The sequence below is a fragment of the Oncorhynchus clarkii genome, chromosome 4, assembly GCF_045791955.1.
Source record: "Oncorhynchus clarkii lewisi isolate Uvic-CL-2024 chromosome 4, UVic_Ocla_1.0, whole genome shotgun sequence".
NCBI classification, from domain to species: domain Eukaryota; kingdom Metazoa; phylum Chordata; class Actinopteri; order Salmoniformes; family Salmonidae; genus Oncorhynchus; species Oncorhynchus clarkii.
Window position 1 is genome coordinate 38,779,246 of NC_092150.1, and position 16,201 is coordinate 38,795,446.

Sequence of the window (16,201 nt, forward strand, 5' to 3'; positions counted from 1 at the left end):
CTACAATTTAAAATGTACTCAAAAAGAAAAAGCACCCTGGGAAATATGCAAGTCAGGGTTTACACTATATAGTGTTAAAACAACATCCAACTGTAACGTCTGCTTCCAACTCCCACTCTCAAACACATAGATCCCCTGAATGCAGCTCACTCTCCAGATCCCAATCACCTGAATTCTGATCACCTGTTCACACACCTGTATGCCATTATCACACACTATTTAGTTCAGTTCTTCGCACCCCATCATTGTGAGGTAGTGTTTTTTTTGAGACACGTCTTTCAGAGCTCTGTTTTTCCTGTGATTTACTCCTCCCCGTGTATGATAGTTTTTGCCTGCCTCACTAACAACGCATTTTGCCTATTCCCTGCCTGTACTCGGATTTTCTGTTATCAACCTATTGCCTGATCTCCCGGACGACGTTACTAGCCTTTTCCCTGCCTGTACTGTTGCCTTGTTGGACCCCCTGTGTATGACCTTCTGCCTGCCCCTGGACCCAGCTAAACACCTGCTGCAACCTGCGCTTGAAACCAGCTCTCTGTCTCCCATCGTGTTCATTACACGAACAATGATTTAATGTAGAACTACAGGTGTTCATTGTTTTACACTGAGAAAGTGTAACAGTCAGCACTACGCCAAGTGAGTCCACTTTACTGTAAATCAAGTGTTATGTTTTACACTGTGTATTACTATACAGTAGAACTATGCAAACATTTGAACACTTTAAGAGTAAAATGGGGAACACTGCAACAGGGTTAAATGTTTAACAATTTCACAAGTGTTATTTTAACACCAGCACAGTGGGACTCAAATGTTCACTGACAATAGTGTACATTTTACATTTTCAGAGTTAAATGTACACCATTGATTTTTCTGTGGTTTTGTGAACACAAATAGTATTATTTCCATACACACAGATGACCCACAGCAGACAAGGGAGAGTGTTGTGTATTCATAATGATTACCGGTTATCAAAACCTTATATTTTCTATCCCTCTATATATTGTTGCGTTTAAATGGGATATATCATCATATCATTCAAATGTTGCTTCGTGAGCGACAACAGTCCCGTTCACAAGGGATGGGGCTCAGATAAATCCTCATGAAACGACATACTATAATTGATGCGGACACGGGGCAGTGTAAACGAAAACATTCATCTCTTTTCATCTCTCCCTCTCCATCACTTCCTCCTCCCTCCCTCTCTTGTTTGTTTGACGAATGACTTCCGCCGCTAATGAATATTCCTTTATCCACGATGCCTGCCTCAGACACTCTTTGTATGAGGAAAGTCACTGAGCACGAATGCAACTGCACATACACACAACCTTACGCACATAGACACACACCACACACACACCCCTAATGGTCTAGCAGCATTCTACCGAGGCTAACTTCACGTTCCATCCAGCAGGAAAGACAGCACTAAGACCCAAGTGAGTGCGACTCATTATTTCCGCCTATAATTACCAGTTTGTGAAGCACCTGCCTGCCTATACATTATTAAACAACACCTATTTTAACACACCAATTTTATTTTCTGTATATACCAACAGCCTTATATCACACTGAACCACTTTAAGTCCGCGGCAGTTTAGCAGGCACAGGCAGGCTGGCTGGTTGGTGGTGACACAGTTTATGGGTCTTTCTATAAACTAGGGTACCAGTTGGGATTTCCTACACAGGACAACTTGTTACGGCTGTTTACGGTCATTGGTAATAATCTGGCAATGTTTAAACCTTTCTCATGGTTGGTGTCTTGACTGATTTGTCTAAAATCGTGTGACATAAAACATGACTTTTCTGTCCTTACATTTATGGCAGTGCAAGTTGTCATTATATCATATATTAAGCATGAATCAATTCAAGTAGACATTGATCTTGAACCCTGTAAGAATCCTGGATCTAGCTGTCCGACAGTTTTTTTGTATAGAGATCTCAGAAATACAGTGTGACTACATAACATTTCGTGTCTCCTTATGTTAAGGTGTAAAAATAGTTTTCATTGGCACACAAATCCCCAAAAATGTATGCGATTGCAAAATCGAAAGCTTCTAAACGAAAGTCACCTTACCTTGATACATAAAACCTAAATCGATACTGTCATTAACGTGGTTCTTCAATAATTATGCATAATACTTGTAGGATGCGCATTTGGTGTCGAGATGTTTAATTATGACATGATATTATGACATGATATTTTCACACATCATCAGGCAGGAATTTTCTGAATGACAGTCAAGTGACGAACATGTCGTATAATAGCCCATGCAATGCAATAATAGCCCAAGTGCCCGGGGAAAAAAAGTGTTTGCGAGGAATGTCCAGAATATAGAGTATGTTGGTGTCTCATTCCCTGGTGAAGACAGTTGTAACTGGATCCCTGTTGGATCTAACATCCCTAGCGAATTGATGTTGATCATCTGTTGATGTCTGCTTGATTTACAGTAAGCTCTCGTTAGATTTAACAGAGAAAGCATCCAGGCAATGAGTTCAAGTTGTCATATGTCTGTGTACATCTAATCGGACACCGAGTCTACTGTGCACAATTGTGTAGGGCTGACCTTTGCGCAAAACCCAACGCTATTCTTAATTATTCTGGATATAATGACAACAAATTACATAGCCTAGTGGGCTTATTCATAAAATGATCTGTTAATGAAATAACATGACAAATACATTTTGCTTTCCATGTTACACCTGCCATTTTAAACAATGCATGGGGCTTGAAGTAGCCTACTTGAATTTGAAATTGGAGCTCAGAAATTCAAGTACTGGAATAGGTCTACCTCGAAAAATCTGACATTTCGTCAATTTGGTGCTAGAAAAGTCCTTGTATTTATTGTAGCCAATTTATAAGTTCTCCTGCTTCCTTATAATTAGACATGATTTACATTTTGATCCGTTTTCATGAGTTTCCCGACGCTTCAATTGAAGGGTGTTGCGCGGTCAAACCACCTGCGGTTATTATGAGGACGACAGCAACTAATGCTGGCTTCAACATGGCTTTCCATACAAATCCTTCCATTATAAAAGTAACCTGGTTTTTAGTCGCTTTCTCATAATAAAAACAACGATGGTGAGATTCAAATGGTGAGATTAATGCTACCGCTATTCATGGATTTATTAAATGAGTATGTGCCCGCATCGGCCACATAGGCTACAGAAAAATCGCCATGCATGCACCCAATTGATTTAGTCAGGAAAGTCCACATTATTCCCACATATTTTAGAATGTAATAATATTTTAGAATTTGAATATCAATTAATTGGCAAGGGGGGGATCTATATTAGGCCCTATGTACAATTATATAGATTAAACAATTGTATAACACTGAGGTCCTTGAAAATTACAATTAAGTGCTTAAAAAAAGTCCCTGAATGCCAATGTCTGCATGAACCCTGCTTAAAGGATGTTTCGTCCTAGGTCTATGTTGTATAGATGGAGTTATGGGAGAATTTGCATATATTCACAAATGTGGAACTGCCTGAAAATCCTTTTGATTTTTGTTTCAAACCATTTTCAAATGTTGATCCCAATGTCACACATTGGCCCCATTATTTATAGAAATACCCTTATACACTGCATACAAAACATTAGGAACAACTGCTCTTTCCATGACATAGACTGACCACATGAATCCAGGTGAAAGCTATAATCCCCCTTTGATGTCACTTGTTAAATCCACCAATCAGTGTAGATGAAGGGGAGGAGATCAATTAAAGAAGGGTTTTTAAGCCCTGAGACAATTAAGACAAGTGTCACATTCAAAGAGGTAATGGGCAAGACAAAATATTTAAGTGCCTTTGAACAGGGTATGGTAGACAGCCAAGAACGGTCCACCACCCAAAGGACATCCAGCCAACTTGACACAACTGTGGGAAGCATTGGAGTCAACATTGGCCAGCATTGCTGTGGAACACTTACAGCACCTTGAGTCTATGCCCTGATGAATTGAGGCTGTTCTGACAGCAAAAGAGGGTGCATCTGAATATTAGGAAGGTGTTCCTAATGTTTTGTACACTAAGTGCATTTTGGTTGTATTGAGAGAATTTAGCCACTGGGCTGAAATAATGAAACAGCACTGAAATGTGCGGAGAAAAATTCCAGTTCTGAGCAGTGCCTGACATTAAAGTATTTCCTTACCAATCTGAAAAATCTTGCTCGGTATTGGCTTCCCTGACACACACACTGGTGTCTGCCCCCCACACAACCGGAATATTCTGCTTTCCAGTCCAGTAGGTTAGCTTGGCTCAGGGAGCAGAAACAGAGAGCTAGGGCGTGGTGGACTGAGCCGAGCCGAGTGAGAGAGGAAGAGGAGGAGGAGAGAAATGAGAAGTGACATGCCAGAGTCTAGGGTAAACAAACCAGTAAAGATACATCCCCCTGGGGAGGTGGGCTGCAGACACAGGGGAGACAGAGCATCTGGTTAAGAGGAGACACACACAGAGGAGATTAGCTCCTTATTCATAGACAGACCCCAAAACATAGAGAGAGGACATTATGCGCAGGAGTAAACAGGAACATTAGTGTGTGAGACTGGATGCGGGAGGGGAGGATGAGGATGAGAGAAAGGCTCGAAACCCCAACAGACACACACACAAACGCACACATTCAGTTTACATCATCTCATCTTCACCCGATACCTTGGCACCACAACCGCTCTTGGTCCTGACCATACATGGTCAAGACAACCACAGCAGTGGTACAGTAGGTGAGTGACCCAAAGTCCAAGAGAATCTCAGAGAGACAAACAGACATTACATATGAATTTCTTTGGAGAGGCCCTGCCTCAGAGACTGAGATACACTGAACAAAAATATAAACGCAACATGCAACAATTTCTACGATTTTACTGAGTTACAATTCATATAAGGAAATCAGTCCATTTAAATACATTTATTAGGCCCTAATCTATGGGTTTCAAGACTGGGAATACAGATATGCATCTGGTGGTCACAGATACCTGTGTCTGGTGTGACCACCATTTGCCTCATGCAGTGCGACACATCTTCTTCGCATTGAGATGATCAGGCTATTGATTGTGGCCTGTGGAATGTTGTCCCACTCCTCTTCAATGGCCATCAGACATTTCTGGATATTGGCAGGAACTGGAACACTCTGTCTTAAACGTCGATCCAGAGCATCCCAAACATGCTCAATGGGTGACATGTCTCGGTGAGTATGCAGGCCATGGAATAACTGGGACATTTTCAGCTTCCAGGAAGGATTATGTACACATCCTTGTGACATGGGGCCGTGCATTATCATGCTGACACATGAGGTGATGGCGGCGGATGAATGCCACCGCAATGGGCCTCAGGATCTCATCACGGTATCTCTGTGCATTCAGATTGCCATCAACTAAAATGCAATTGTGTTCGTTGTCTGTAGCTTATGCCTGCCCATACCATAACCCCACCTCCACCAAGTGGCACTCTGTTCGCACTGTTGAAATCAGTAAACCGCTCACCCTACACGCTGTCTGCCATCTGCCCGGTACAATTGAAACCCGGGATTCATCCGTGAAGAGCACACTTCTCCTGGTGAGCATTTGCCCACTGAAGTCGGTTACTACGCCTCATTTCAGTCAGGTCAAGACCCCGGTGAGGATGATGCATAGATGAGCTTCCCTGAGGCGGTTTCTGACAGTTTGGGCAGAAATGCTTTGGTTGTGCAAACCCACATTTTCATTAGCTGTCTGGGTCGCTGATCTCAGACGACGAGGTTCAGAAGCCGGATGTGGAGGTCCTGGGCTGGCGTGGTTACAAGTGGTCTGTGTTTGTGATGCCGGTTGGACATACTCTCTAAAACGACATTGGAGGCAGCTTACGGTAGAGAAATTAACCTTCAATTCTCTGGCAACAGCTCTGGTGGACATTCCTGCAGTCAGTGTGCCAATTGCACGCTCCCTCAAAACTTGAGACATCTGTGGCATTGCGTTGTGTCACAAAACTGCATATTTTAGAGTGAACTTTTATTGTCCCCAGCACAAGGTGCACATATGTAATGATCATGCTGTTTAATCTGCTTCTTAATATGCCACACCTGTCAGGTGGATGGATTGCATTATTTGTCCAAAAATGATGCAGAAAAGATAATCCATGCTTTTGTCACTTCTAGGTTAGATTACTGCAATGCTCTACTCTCCGGCTACCTGGATAAAGCACTAAATAAACTTAAGTTAGTGCTAAACACGGCTGCTAGAATCTAGACTAGAACCAAACAATTTGATCATATTACTCCAGTGCTAGCCTCTCTACACGGTTTTACTGCTAACCTACAAAGCATTACATGGGCTTGCTCCTACCTATATTTACGATTTGGTCCTGCCATACATACCTACACGTACGCTACGGTCACAAGACACAGGCCTCCATACTGTCCCTAGAATTTCTAAGCAAACAGCTGGAGGCAGGGCTTTCTCCTATAGAGCTCCATTTTTATGGAATGGTCTGCCTACCCATGTGAGAGACGCAGACTTGGTCTCAACCTTTGAGTCTTTATTGAAGACTCATCTCTTCAGTAGGTCCTATGATTGAGTGTAGTCTGGCCCAGGAGTGTGAAGATGAACGGAAAGGCACTGGAGCAACGAACCGCCCTTGCTGTCTCTGCCTGGCTGGTTCCCCTCTCTCCACTGGGATTCTCTGCCTCTAACCCTATTACGGGAGCTGAGTCACTGGCTTACTGGTGCTCTTCCATGCCGTCCCTAGGAGGGGTGCGTCACTGGAGTGGGTTGAGTCACTGACGTGATCTTCCTGTCCGGGTTGGCGCCCCCACCTTTGGTTGTGCCGTGGCGGAGATATTTGTGGGCTATACTCGGCCATGTCTCAGGATGGTAAGTTGGTGGTTGAAGATATCCCTCTAGTGGTGTGGGGGCTGTGATTTGACAATGGGTGGGGTTATATCCTGCCTGTTTGGCCCTGTCCGGGGGTATCGTCAGACGGGGCCACAGTGTCTCCCGACCCCTCCTGTCTCAGCCTCCAGTATTTATGCTGCAGTAGTTTATGTGTTGGGGGGCTAGGGTCGTCTGTTATATCTGGAGTATTTCTCCTGTCTTATCCGGTGTCCTGTGTGAATTTATGCATGCTTTCTCTAATTCTCTCTCTCTTTCTCTCTTTCTTTCTTTCTTTCTCTCTCTAGGAGGACCTGAGCCCTAGGACCATGCCTCAGGACTACCTGGCCTGATGACTCCTTGCTGTCCCCAGTCCACCTGGCTGTGCTGCTGCTCCAGTTTCAACTGTTCTGCCTGCGGCTATGGAACCCTGACCTGTTCACCAGACGTGCTACCTGTCCCAGACCTGCTGTTTTCAACTCTCTAGAGACAGCAGGACCGGTAGAGATACTTTGAATGATTGGCTATGAAAAGCCAACTGACATTTACTCCTGAGGTGCTGACCTGTTGCACCCTCGACAACCACTGTGATTATTATTTGACCCTGCTGGTCATCTATGAACATTTGAACATCTTGGCCATGTTCTGTTATAATCTCCACCCGGAACTGCCAGAAGAGGAATGGCCACCCCTCATAGCCTGGTTCCTCTCTAGGTTTCTTCCTAGGTTCTGGCCTTTCTATGGAGTTTTTCCTAGCCACCGTGCTTCTACACCTGCATTGCTTGCTGTTTGGGGTTTTAGGCTGGGTTTCTGTACAGCACTTTGTGACATCAGCTGATGTAAGAAGGGCTTTATAAATACATTTGATAGATTATTTCAGCAAAGGAGAAATGCTCACTAACAGGGATGTAAACACATTTGTGCACAAAATTAGAGAGCTTTTGTGTGTATGGAACATTTCTGGGATCTTTTATTTCAGCTCATGAAACATGGGACCAACATTTTACATATTGCATTTATATTGTTGTTCAGTATATTTGGTGAAAATCACAACATAGGGTACAAAATCAGTAGCCTACATTGGGTGTACAATTTTCCATTACAGCATTATTTATGCTGCAGTTTTTCTTCTGCTATTTATTCTGTTGCCAATAATATTTACATCTTTAATAGTATCTTCTGATTACAATTATTATGACTCATATTTGAACTAAAAACAATCTATTTGCTTCCAACTTGTATATAGGAATCTGTCTGATAACATGTTCTGATGGAATGGCTTGTCCTGCACTCAGAGTGCAATGAGTGAATGTTGGAAAATGATTTTGGTGAATGCAAAGAGGAACTCGGACCACAAAATAGGAGAAGTGAACTGGTAAAATAGTTGAGTCCTCATTCAAAGGCAAGGGAGTGTGAATACAAAGAACAGAGTTCTGTCACTTTTTTTTTTTACCCCAGAGTTCACTTTAAAGAGGACTGGACTGTAATGTGAAAACCCCCACCCAGGCACAAGTAGGTTTCAAATAATGAGGTGTCTCTCTTTCTGCCTTTCTCTGTCTCTCTGCAGCCTTCAGGGGCTCTGTAACACAACCCTCACCAGAGTAATGTTAGAGTAGAGTACTCAGTCAACACTCCCACAACACAACGCAGTGAGGGCAGCCGAGGGCAACACACCACCACAACAACACCACCACAACACCACCTGCCACTTCCCATAACAACCCTCTGTTAGAGATTAAGTCTGCCTTCCAAATGGAACCATTTCCATATATAGTGCATTACTTTTGACCAGGGCCCATTTGGCTGTATAGGCAATAGGGTTCCATTTTTGACGCGGCTGTCCATTATAACAATGTGGTTGTGAAAATGGCTAGAGACAAAGTGCAGAGGAAGGAAACAACACAATACCAGGCCATGGTGGCATGGATTTTGTAGAAGGGATATTAGTTGTGACATTTAAACTGAGACATAGCCAGGGGCTGTGTGCCGAACCTTATACCTCTGGTGTGCAGTGGCTCTATTTGATGTTACAGAATGTCTACTGACATTTTAGAACGTCTCCAGGAGTGTCTCTGACCCCATCTCTGTAAGTGGTGTAATGCACTCTATGTACAGGTGCTATAATGCTTTCCTCCCTCTTTCTTGCTCGCTCTCTCTCTCTCTCTAATGCAGTCTCTCTCAGTGGGGGAACCTAGGTACCTCAGTTGCACATTAAACATTAACATAGCAGCTTGTTAGAGTGCAGGGTGGGAGAGGTGGAGAGGCACTGTGCTCCTGGTTGACACGTAATGGTGCAGAACCCCACAGAGCCACACTGACCCAAACACAGCTGCCTTTGTCTGAATGCAGGGAGAATGGTCAGAGGATGCAACTGAGTTCACCGGTCGGCTCCCCGGAGGTTTCTCATACCTTCAATAGACAGCATCTCTCTTTGTCTGAAATATAGCCTTGCCATCACTAGAACACAATACGAAAGCGTATTGAATATCCACATCCAGTTTCATTGACTGAAAGGCTTTGTTTATTCCACAACAGCAAATCTGATACAGGCCCAATCCTGCTGGATCCTATTCAAACCACCCTAAGCCAATTGGTAGAATGCGAATGATGTAAGGTATCATTGTTTACAGAGCCATATGAGAGAGATTGGGTATCTCCCCGTGTCTATTTCAGCATGTGACTGTCCACGTGAAAAAATGCTGCAGTTTACTATAGAATACTACAGTACTTACTATAGAGCTCTATAGTAAACTGTAGTACACTGTAGAATACTATACTACACACTGTAGTATCCCTCGATCATGAGCAGTACTTACTATATTATTTTGTAGTATACCGTAGAATGCTATAGTAAATACTAAAGTATACTACAGACTGCAAAAATACGACAGTAAATACTACAGTAATGAATGTCCACAAAAACACAACAGTCTGCTAAAACACTACAGTACATATACCCTGTCCATTCCCCTTCTAATATCCCAATTTGTACCACCCAGAGTGATACACCTGCATGCCAAGTATAGACCTTACATTGTTATAGGTTATAGAAAAGAGCAGATGCACTGAACTATCTGTTCAGACCTCATTCATACCTACAGGTTATGGAGCATACGGTGTCTGTGGTTTGTCCAGTCGGTTTCCTCACGGAGGAAGCAAAATACAAAATATAGTAAGTACTACAACATGGTCGCGGGATCATTGCTATGTCAAAGATAATAAAGCAAAAACACCACAGTAAATACTATAGTACAGTATATACTCATTTTGTTTACTGCCGTATTTATACTATAGCAATCTGCAAATACTACAGTGTAATACAGTCATTTCTGCAACACTACAATACAATCATGTCCGCAACACTACAGTAACTTTAGTCCGCAAAAAAAAAAAAACACTACAGTGAATACTATAGTATCTATACCATAGCATACTAAAGTATTTTTTCATGTCGGTGTGTAGCTGAGCACTGGCCCCTTTGAGGTATTAGAGCGGTCATAGTCACTGCGTGTCTCAGAGCCTTAATTGGCGGCTCGCATAATATTACAATTGTACATGTGAGTCTACCAAATACAGCACAATCTCAAATAGATTCTGAGCAGTCAAATTTCACAAACATAAACTGCACTATTTCGCTCATCCAATAGGTGGCAGTATATGATAGATACTGAGCTTTGCATCAACGTGAGGTTGAGTAAACTGTTGCTTCACCCTCAAAGCGGATAGCTACGAAGGCGGGAGGCGAAGGGCCAAGCGAAGCAGTAGTGTATCCCACTCGAATGCACATGTTTTGGGGCGCATCAAAGTGAGTGTTCATCACCATCTTTGGCCAAATCGAACTACCTGGCAATGAACATGTAAAACGGACCGGTATGTAGTAGTCAAGCACGATCAAAAAAGGCAACAGAAATGAGCAACCTGCCACTAGAACGGAACAGGAAAACGAGGAGGGTGATGGTGAGGAAGCTAGTGGACCTGCACACACAAATGAGGAGGGACGAGCTAGCCAAAATGAAAAAGACACGGCTGCAGTTGAATGTGAGGTTATTGAACTGGAGGCAAATGACACCCTGATAGCCGAGCTGAGAACAGGTCTTTCCCACTAATGGTACATGGTCCCTGACACAGAGTACCCAGCTCTGAAGCAGTGCATGCAAAAGGTCATGTCCTATTTTATGACTTGTGAGTCAACATTTTCAAAAAATGACATTTTGAAAATGAAACACAGGAATAGGCTGACCAATGCATTCCCAGACTGCCATGTCAATGTACAAGTATTGCATACGGAGAGTCACGGAGCAGCAGGCACACTTCCACTCATCAGACTATTAAGTACGTTACGCTTAGATAGGGGTGTTTATAACACATCATTGTTTTATGAGGCGAGTCGAGGAGCAGCAGGCACACTTCCACTCATCAGACTATTAAGCATGCTCTTCAATTGGGGTGTGTACACATCCCTATTTGTTTTATGTGCTATATTTGGAGTTGACTTCTATTGAAAGCATTGCATGAACAGACAAAACAACGTAATTGAGGTATGTCATGTCAATTTGCAGTTAACGTGGTAAAGTGGTGGCTCTCTCAGTGTTCTGAACTCTGCCAATGAGGCTCCCTGGACAGAATTAGTGACTACCACTGCATTAGACTATAAGGAAGGTTTAAGACGACAGATGTCAAGGTGATTGAAACACATCCACTGCAGTCACCTGCTTGGACTAAGACATATGCATGAGCACAATATGTTTCTGGGGCTTGAAATAGTGAACCTATTTGGGCGTGAGAAACCATTGCAAATTACAGCCCTTAGGGTTCTTAAACATTTGATTTTCTATTACATTGCCATCTAACAACACATTACATCAGCAAGGGTCTTTCTTCACAGCTGTAAGTCAATGCAAAATCAAACCCTTCAAAGCCTGTCTCGCTGTGGGTCACAAACCCCCCTATATGGTCCCTATGGAGTCCTTATGCTTTCTATACATACAGTGCATTCAGAAAGTATTCAGATCCCTTCCCCTTTTCCACATTTCGTTATGTTACAGCCTTATTCTAAAATGGATTACATAAATAAAAAATCCTCATCAATCTACACACAGTACCCCATAATAACAAAGCAAAAAACCTTATTTACATAAGTATTCAGACCCTTTAATACCCTGTTTCCCTTGATGCTTCTTGAGATGTTTCTACAACTTGATTGAAGTCCACCTGTGGTAAATTAAATTGATTGGACATGATTTGGAAAGGCACACATCTGTCTATATAAGGTCACACAGTTGATTGTGCATGTCAGAGCAAAAACCAAGCAATGAGGTCATAGGAATTGTCTGTAGAGCTCCAAGACAGGATTAGATGTAGAGTCACAGAGCTGGGGAAGGGTACCAAAACATTTCTGCAGCATTTAAGGTCGCCAAGAACACAGTGGCCTCCAAGACTCTTCCTAGAGCTGGCCGCCCGGTCAAACTGAGAAACCGGGGGAGGAGGTCCTTGGTCAGGAAGGTGACTAAGAACCCGATGGTTACTTTGACAGAGCTCCAGAGTTTCTCTGTGGAGATGGGAGAAACTTCCAGAAGGAAAACCATCTCTGCAGCACTCCAACAATCAGGCCTTTATGGTAGAGTGGCCAGATGGAAGCCACTCCTCAGTAAAAGGCATGACAGCCCACTTGGAGTTTGCCAAAAGGCGCCTAAAGACTCTCAGACTATGAGAAACAAGATTCTCTGGTCTCATGAAACCAAGATTGAACTCTTTGGACTGAATGCCAAGTGTCACGTCTGGAGGAAACCTGGCACCTTTCCTACGGTGAAGCATGGTGGTGGCAGCAGCATGCTGTGGGGATGTTGTTCAATGGCAGGGACTGGTAGACTGGTAAGGTTCGAGGGAAAGATGAACGGAGCAAAATACAGGGAAATCCTTGATGAAAACCTGCTCCAGAGCGCCCAGGACCTGACCTGTCTCTGAATGTCCGTGAGTGGCCCAGCCAGAGCCTGGACTTGAACATGAAAATAGCTGTGCAGCGAGGCTCCCTATCCAACCTGACAGAGCTTGAGAGGATCTGCAGAGAAGAATGGGAGAAACTCCCCAAATACAGGTGTGCCAAGCTTGTACCCAATACCCAATAAGACTCGAGGCTGTAATCGCACGCAAAGGTGCTTCAACAAAGTACTGAGTAAAGGGTCTGAATACTTATGTAAATGTGATATTTCAGTTTTCAATTTTTAACAAATATGCCAACATTTCTAAAAACGTGTTTTTGCTTCGTCGTCATAGGGTATCATGTGTAGATTGATGAGGAAAAATAATGCTCTAACGTAATAAAATGTGGAAAAAGTGAAGGGGTCTGAATACTTTCTGAATGCACTATAATATCTCACATAAAAGGATGTGTCACACACAGCTGCACGATCCAGCCATCCACACCATTCCACACACACACACACACACACACACACACACACACACACACACACCTTCACATCCACATAGACAGACAAACACAGACAGAGACATGCCACGCACATGCTGACATCCACAGACACACAGACAGGCTTGTGTCGAGAGATCGCAGAGGAGAAGGGCAGAGGAGTGAGAGACGGCTGTGTAGAGCCAGCGAGTGTATGCTTCCAAACCCAGCTCCATATAGACCCATAGCTCAAACAGGCATAACGCCCTTCACTCCTCCACCTGAAACATCCTGCTCTCTCACAAGAAAGCACACACACACACACACACACACACACACACACACCACACGCAACGCAGTAGGACCCCGATCCTTATCACACACTACATGTGGAACAGAGCAAAGTGTAAGGAGACGTGACATTCACTATCAAGACGTCAAGACATTCCTCAAAACACACAGTCACCTTGCGCCCCTCTAACAAAGCCACAGACCCCCACTATCAATACATAGCAGTAGCTCCATCTCAGAGCCTTATTAGTTAACCTTGTCCACGCACAGTCCAGGGTCCACCCTCCCAGCCCCAAGCTCTTCCCTCTCTCCGTGGCTCAGTTGGTAGAGCATGGCGCTTGCAACACCATGGATTGTGGGCTCATTCCCCACCCATACAAAAATGTAAGTCACATTGGATCAAAGCATTTGCTAAATCGCATATATTATTTATTTTAGGATTTATCCTTCCCCATCTCCCCTGTCAGTCCTCCTTACCAGGTGTGAGCGACGGTGAAGCGCCGACGGTGGCGGATTCCCCCCTTGTTGACCATGAGCCTGCGGAAGAGGCGCGGGGAGCTGCGGGGGGATAGTTTGGGCGAGGTGGCGCCCCGCTTCCCCACCTGGCCAGTGTTCAGCTTGGGGGGCTCCAGCTCCAGGTGCATGTGTTCTTTAAAGGTCCTGATGCATCCGGAATCAGCGTCCGGAGCACTCAGCTCGTTGGATGACATGCTGATGGACAGACGAGGAAAACAGTGGAATCTTTCGGATGGACACCGGCGCTCAATTCCGATTTTTTTCTGTCCTTTCTTTCGTTTGCTCTCTGGCAGAGGCTATGGCATGCACAGGCAGGCAGAGCCGAGGGCTGGAGGGAAGCAAAGGGATTGAGGCTAATACACTAACACATGCACACAAATGCCTGCTTTCACACAGTGTGTGTGGCTTTGCCTCCACTCTCTCGCTCTTTCTCTCTCTGTGCTCACTCCTTCTTCTCAGCTTCAGGGATTAGCAACCAGAGTCCTCTCTCGCTCTCTCTGTATCTTCTCTCTCTTTTGCGAGTCTTCCTCAAAGCTCAGAGGGCAATGATTTCAGTCTTCTTCTCTTCTCTCCTCTTCAACAGGTGCTAGTAGAGTCTTAGTCCTCCTTCCAAGGAAGAAGAAGAAACCTGCTCCCGTGTTCTCTTCTTTCTTCCCCACCTCTCAGTCTTCCTCTCTTTCTCTCTCTCTCTCACTCTCTTGCTCTCTCTCTCTCTCTGTCACTCTCTCTCTCTCTCCTGCTGGGTCTGCCTGTCGTTGTGTGTCTGTAACGTGCACACCCGGCAGCGTTCCCTCCCTCCACTCTCTCAGTCCATTCAGTGTAGAGAATCTCCCTAATGAAAAATTCACCAGCAGGCCTGCAAGCTGCTCTGCTCTTTGCCCCTTATCAACGGCTACCCTCCTCAGGCAGACACTCCTAGAGAGGCAGACTCCCTCCTCTTCTCTTTGACAGCTACTGTTGTCCAGGGCTAGGTCCCCCTCTACATAAAAAACACACACACACACACACACACACACACACACACACACACACACACACACACACACACACACACAGCAGGACAGTGGATTGAGAGGCTAGCTGAGCGATTGGGATGCGGAGAGTCACATGCTCCACTGTTCATTCAGAATAAACATGAGGGGCTCAGTGCTAGCAGGCAGCTTCACCCCCCCCCCCCCCCCCCCACCCCCCACCCCACCCCCGGCTCTGATTGGCTGCTGGTTGTTTTGACGACAGGCAGGCAAGGACAGGGACAGGTTGCCATGTTTCTTGGTGATGTGGCTGAATCTGAATTGTAATGATAATAATATAACATTTTGCCGAACGCAAATAGACACACATACATGAGCGCACGCACAAACGCAGACACACACACCTGTTCCAACAGAGTGCATAGTAACCCAATGCATTGTCAAACACTGCAAATACAGATAGGATTGCACAACCGAATTCAGCAACCCTTCATAGTAACAAATTGCCCAGCATAGTCTGCATAGTGACACACTGACAAAGTGCATGAAGGACACACACACACTCAGAGAACATTCCATCACAATCTATGTATGTCATTCACAATCAGACAGCCATGTAATTAAACCTTTTGTGCTGTGAAGGAGGAGGCTAGAACTCATCTAACCGTGAGATTACCCCCCACAGAGACCAGGCAGACTACTGAAAAAGAAAGACGTATCTACCAGTTTACTGTAAAAAAAAAAATGTATTGTTTATTTCACTTTTGTTTAGAATCTATTTAACTTGCTTTGGCAACGTAAACATATGTTTCCCATGCCAATAAAGCCCTGAAATTGAAATTGAATTGAAAGAGAGAACAATAGAGAGAGAGAGAGAGAGAGAGAGAGAGAGAGAGGGTGGAAATAAGATATTTTGGTATCACCGCATTGGAATCGATAGAATGATTGACAAAACAAGTGTTGCATTTCTCTTTCTGTGTTGGTGACCCCCGTATCATATCGATGAGGGTTTATTGGCCCTTGACACAACAACAGGGTTTTTGGTGTGTGCAGTTTATAAGGTGCTTTATACGGAAAAAAATAAAGAATGACTATTGTTGCATATGTACAGTATGTGTAGATAGTACATTTTATGTTCATGTTTTCAATATATCTCAAAATACCTCTGCATATTGGTTATTGAT

General features: G+C 44.1%; 1 protein-coding gene across 1 annotated transcript in view; it reads right to left on the bottom strand.

Annotated features, from left to right (window-relative positions):
• LOC139406795 (3',5'-cyclic-AMP phosphodiesterase 4B-like) overlaps window positions 1-14,679 on the bottom strand; it is a 171,028-nt gene extending 156,349 nt beyond the window's left edge. Inside the window, exon 1 of the mRNA XM_071149833.1 lies at window positions 14,008-14,679. Coding sequence (XP_071005934.1) covers window positions 14,008-14,240 — 233 coding nt within the window. The 5' untranslated portion in view covers window positions 14,241-14,679. The remainder of the gene's footprint in view (window positions 1-14,007) is intronic.
• Window positions 14,680-16,201: the final 1,522 nt, after the last annotated feature.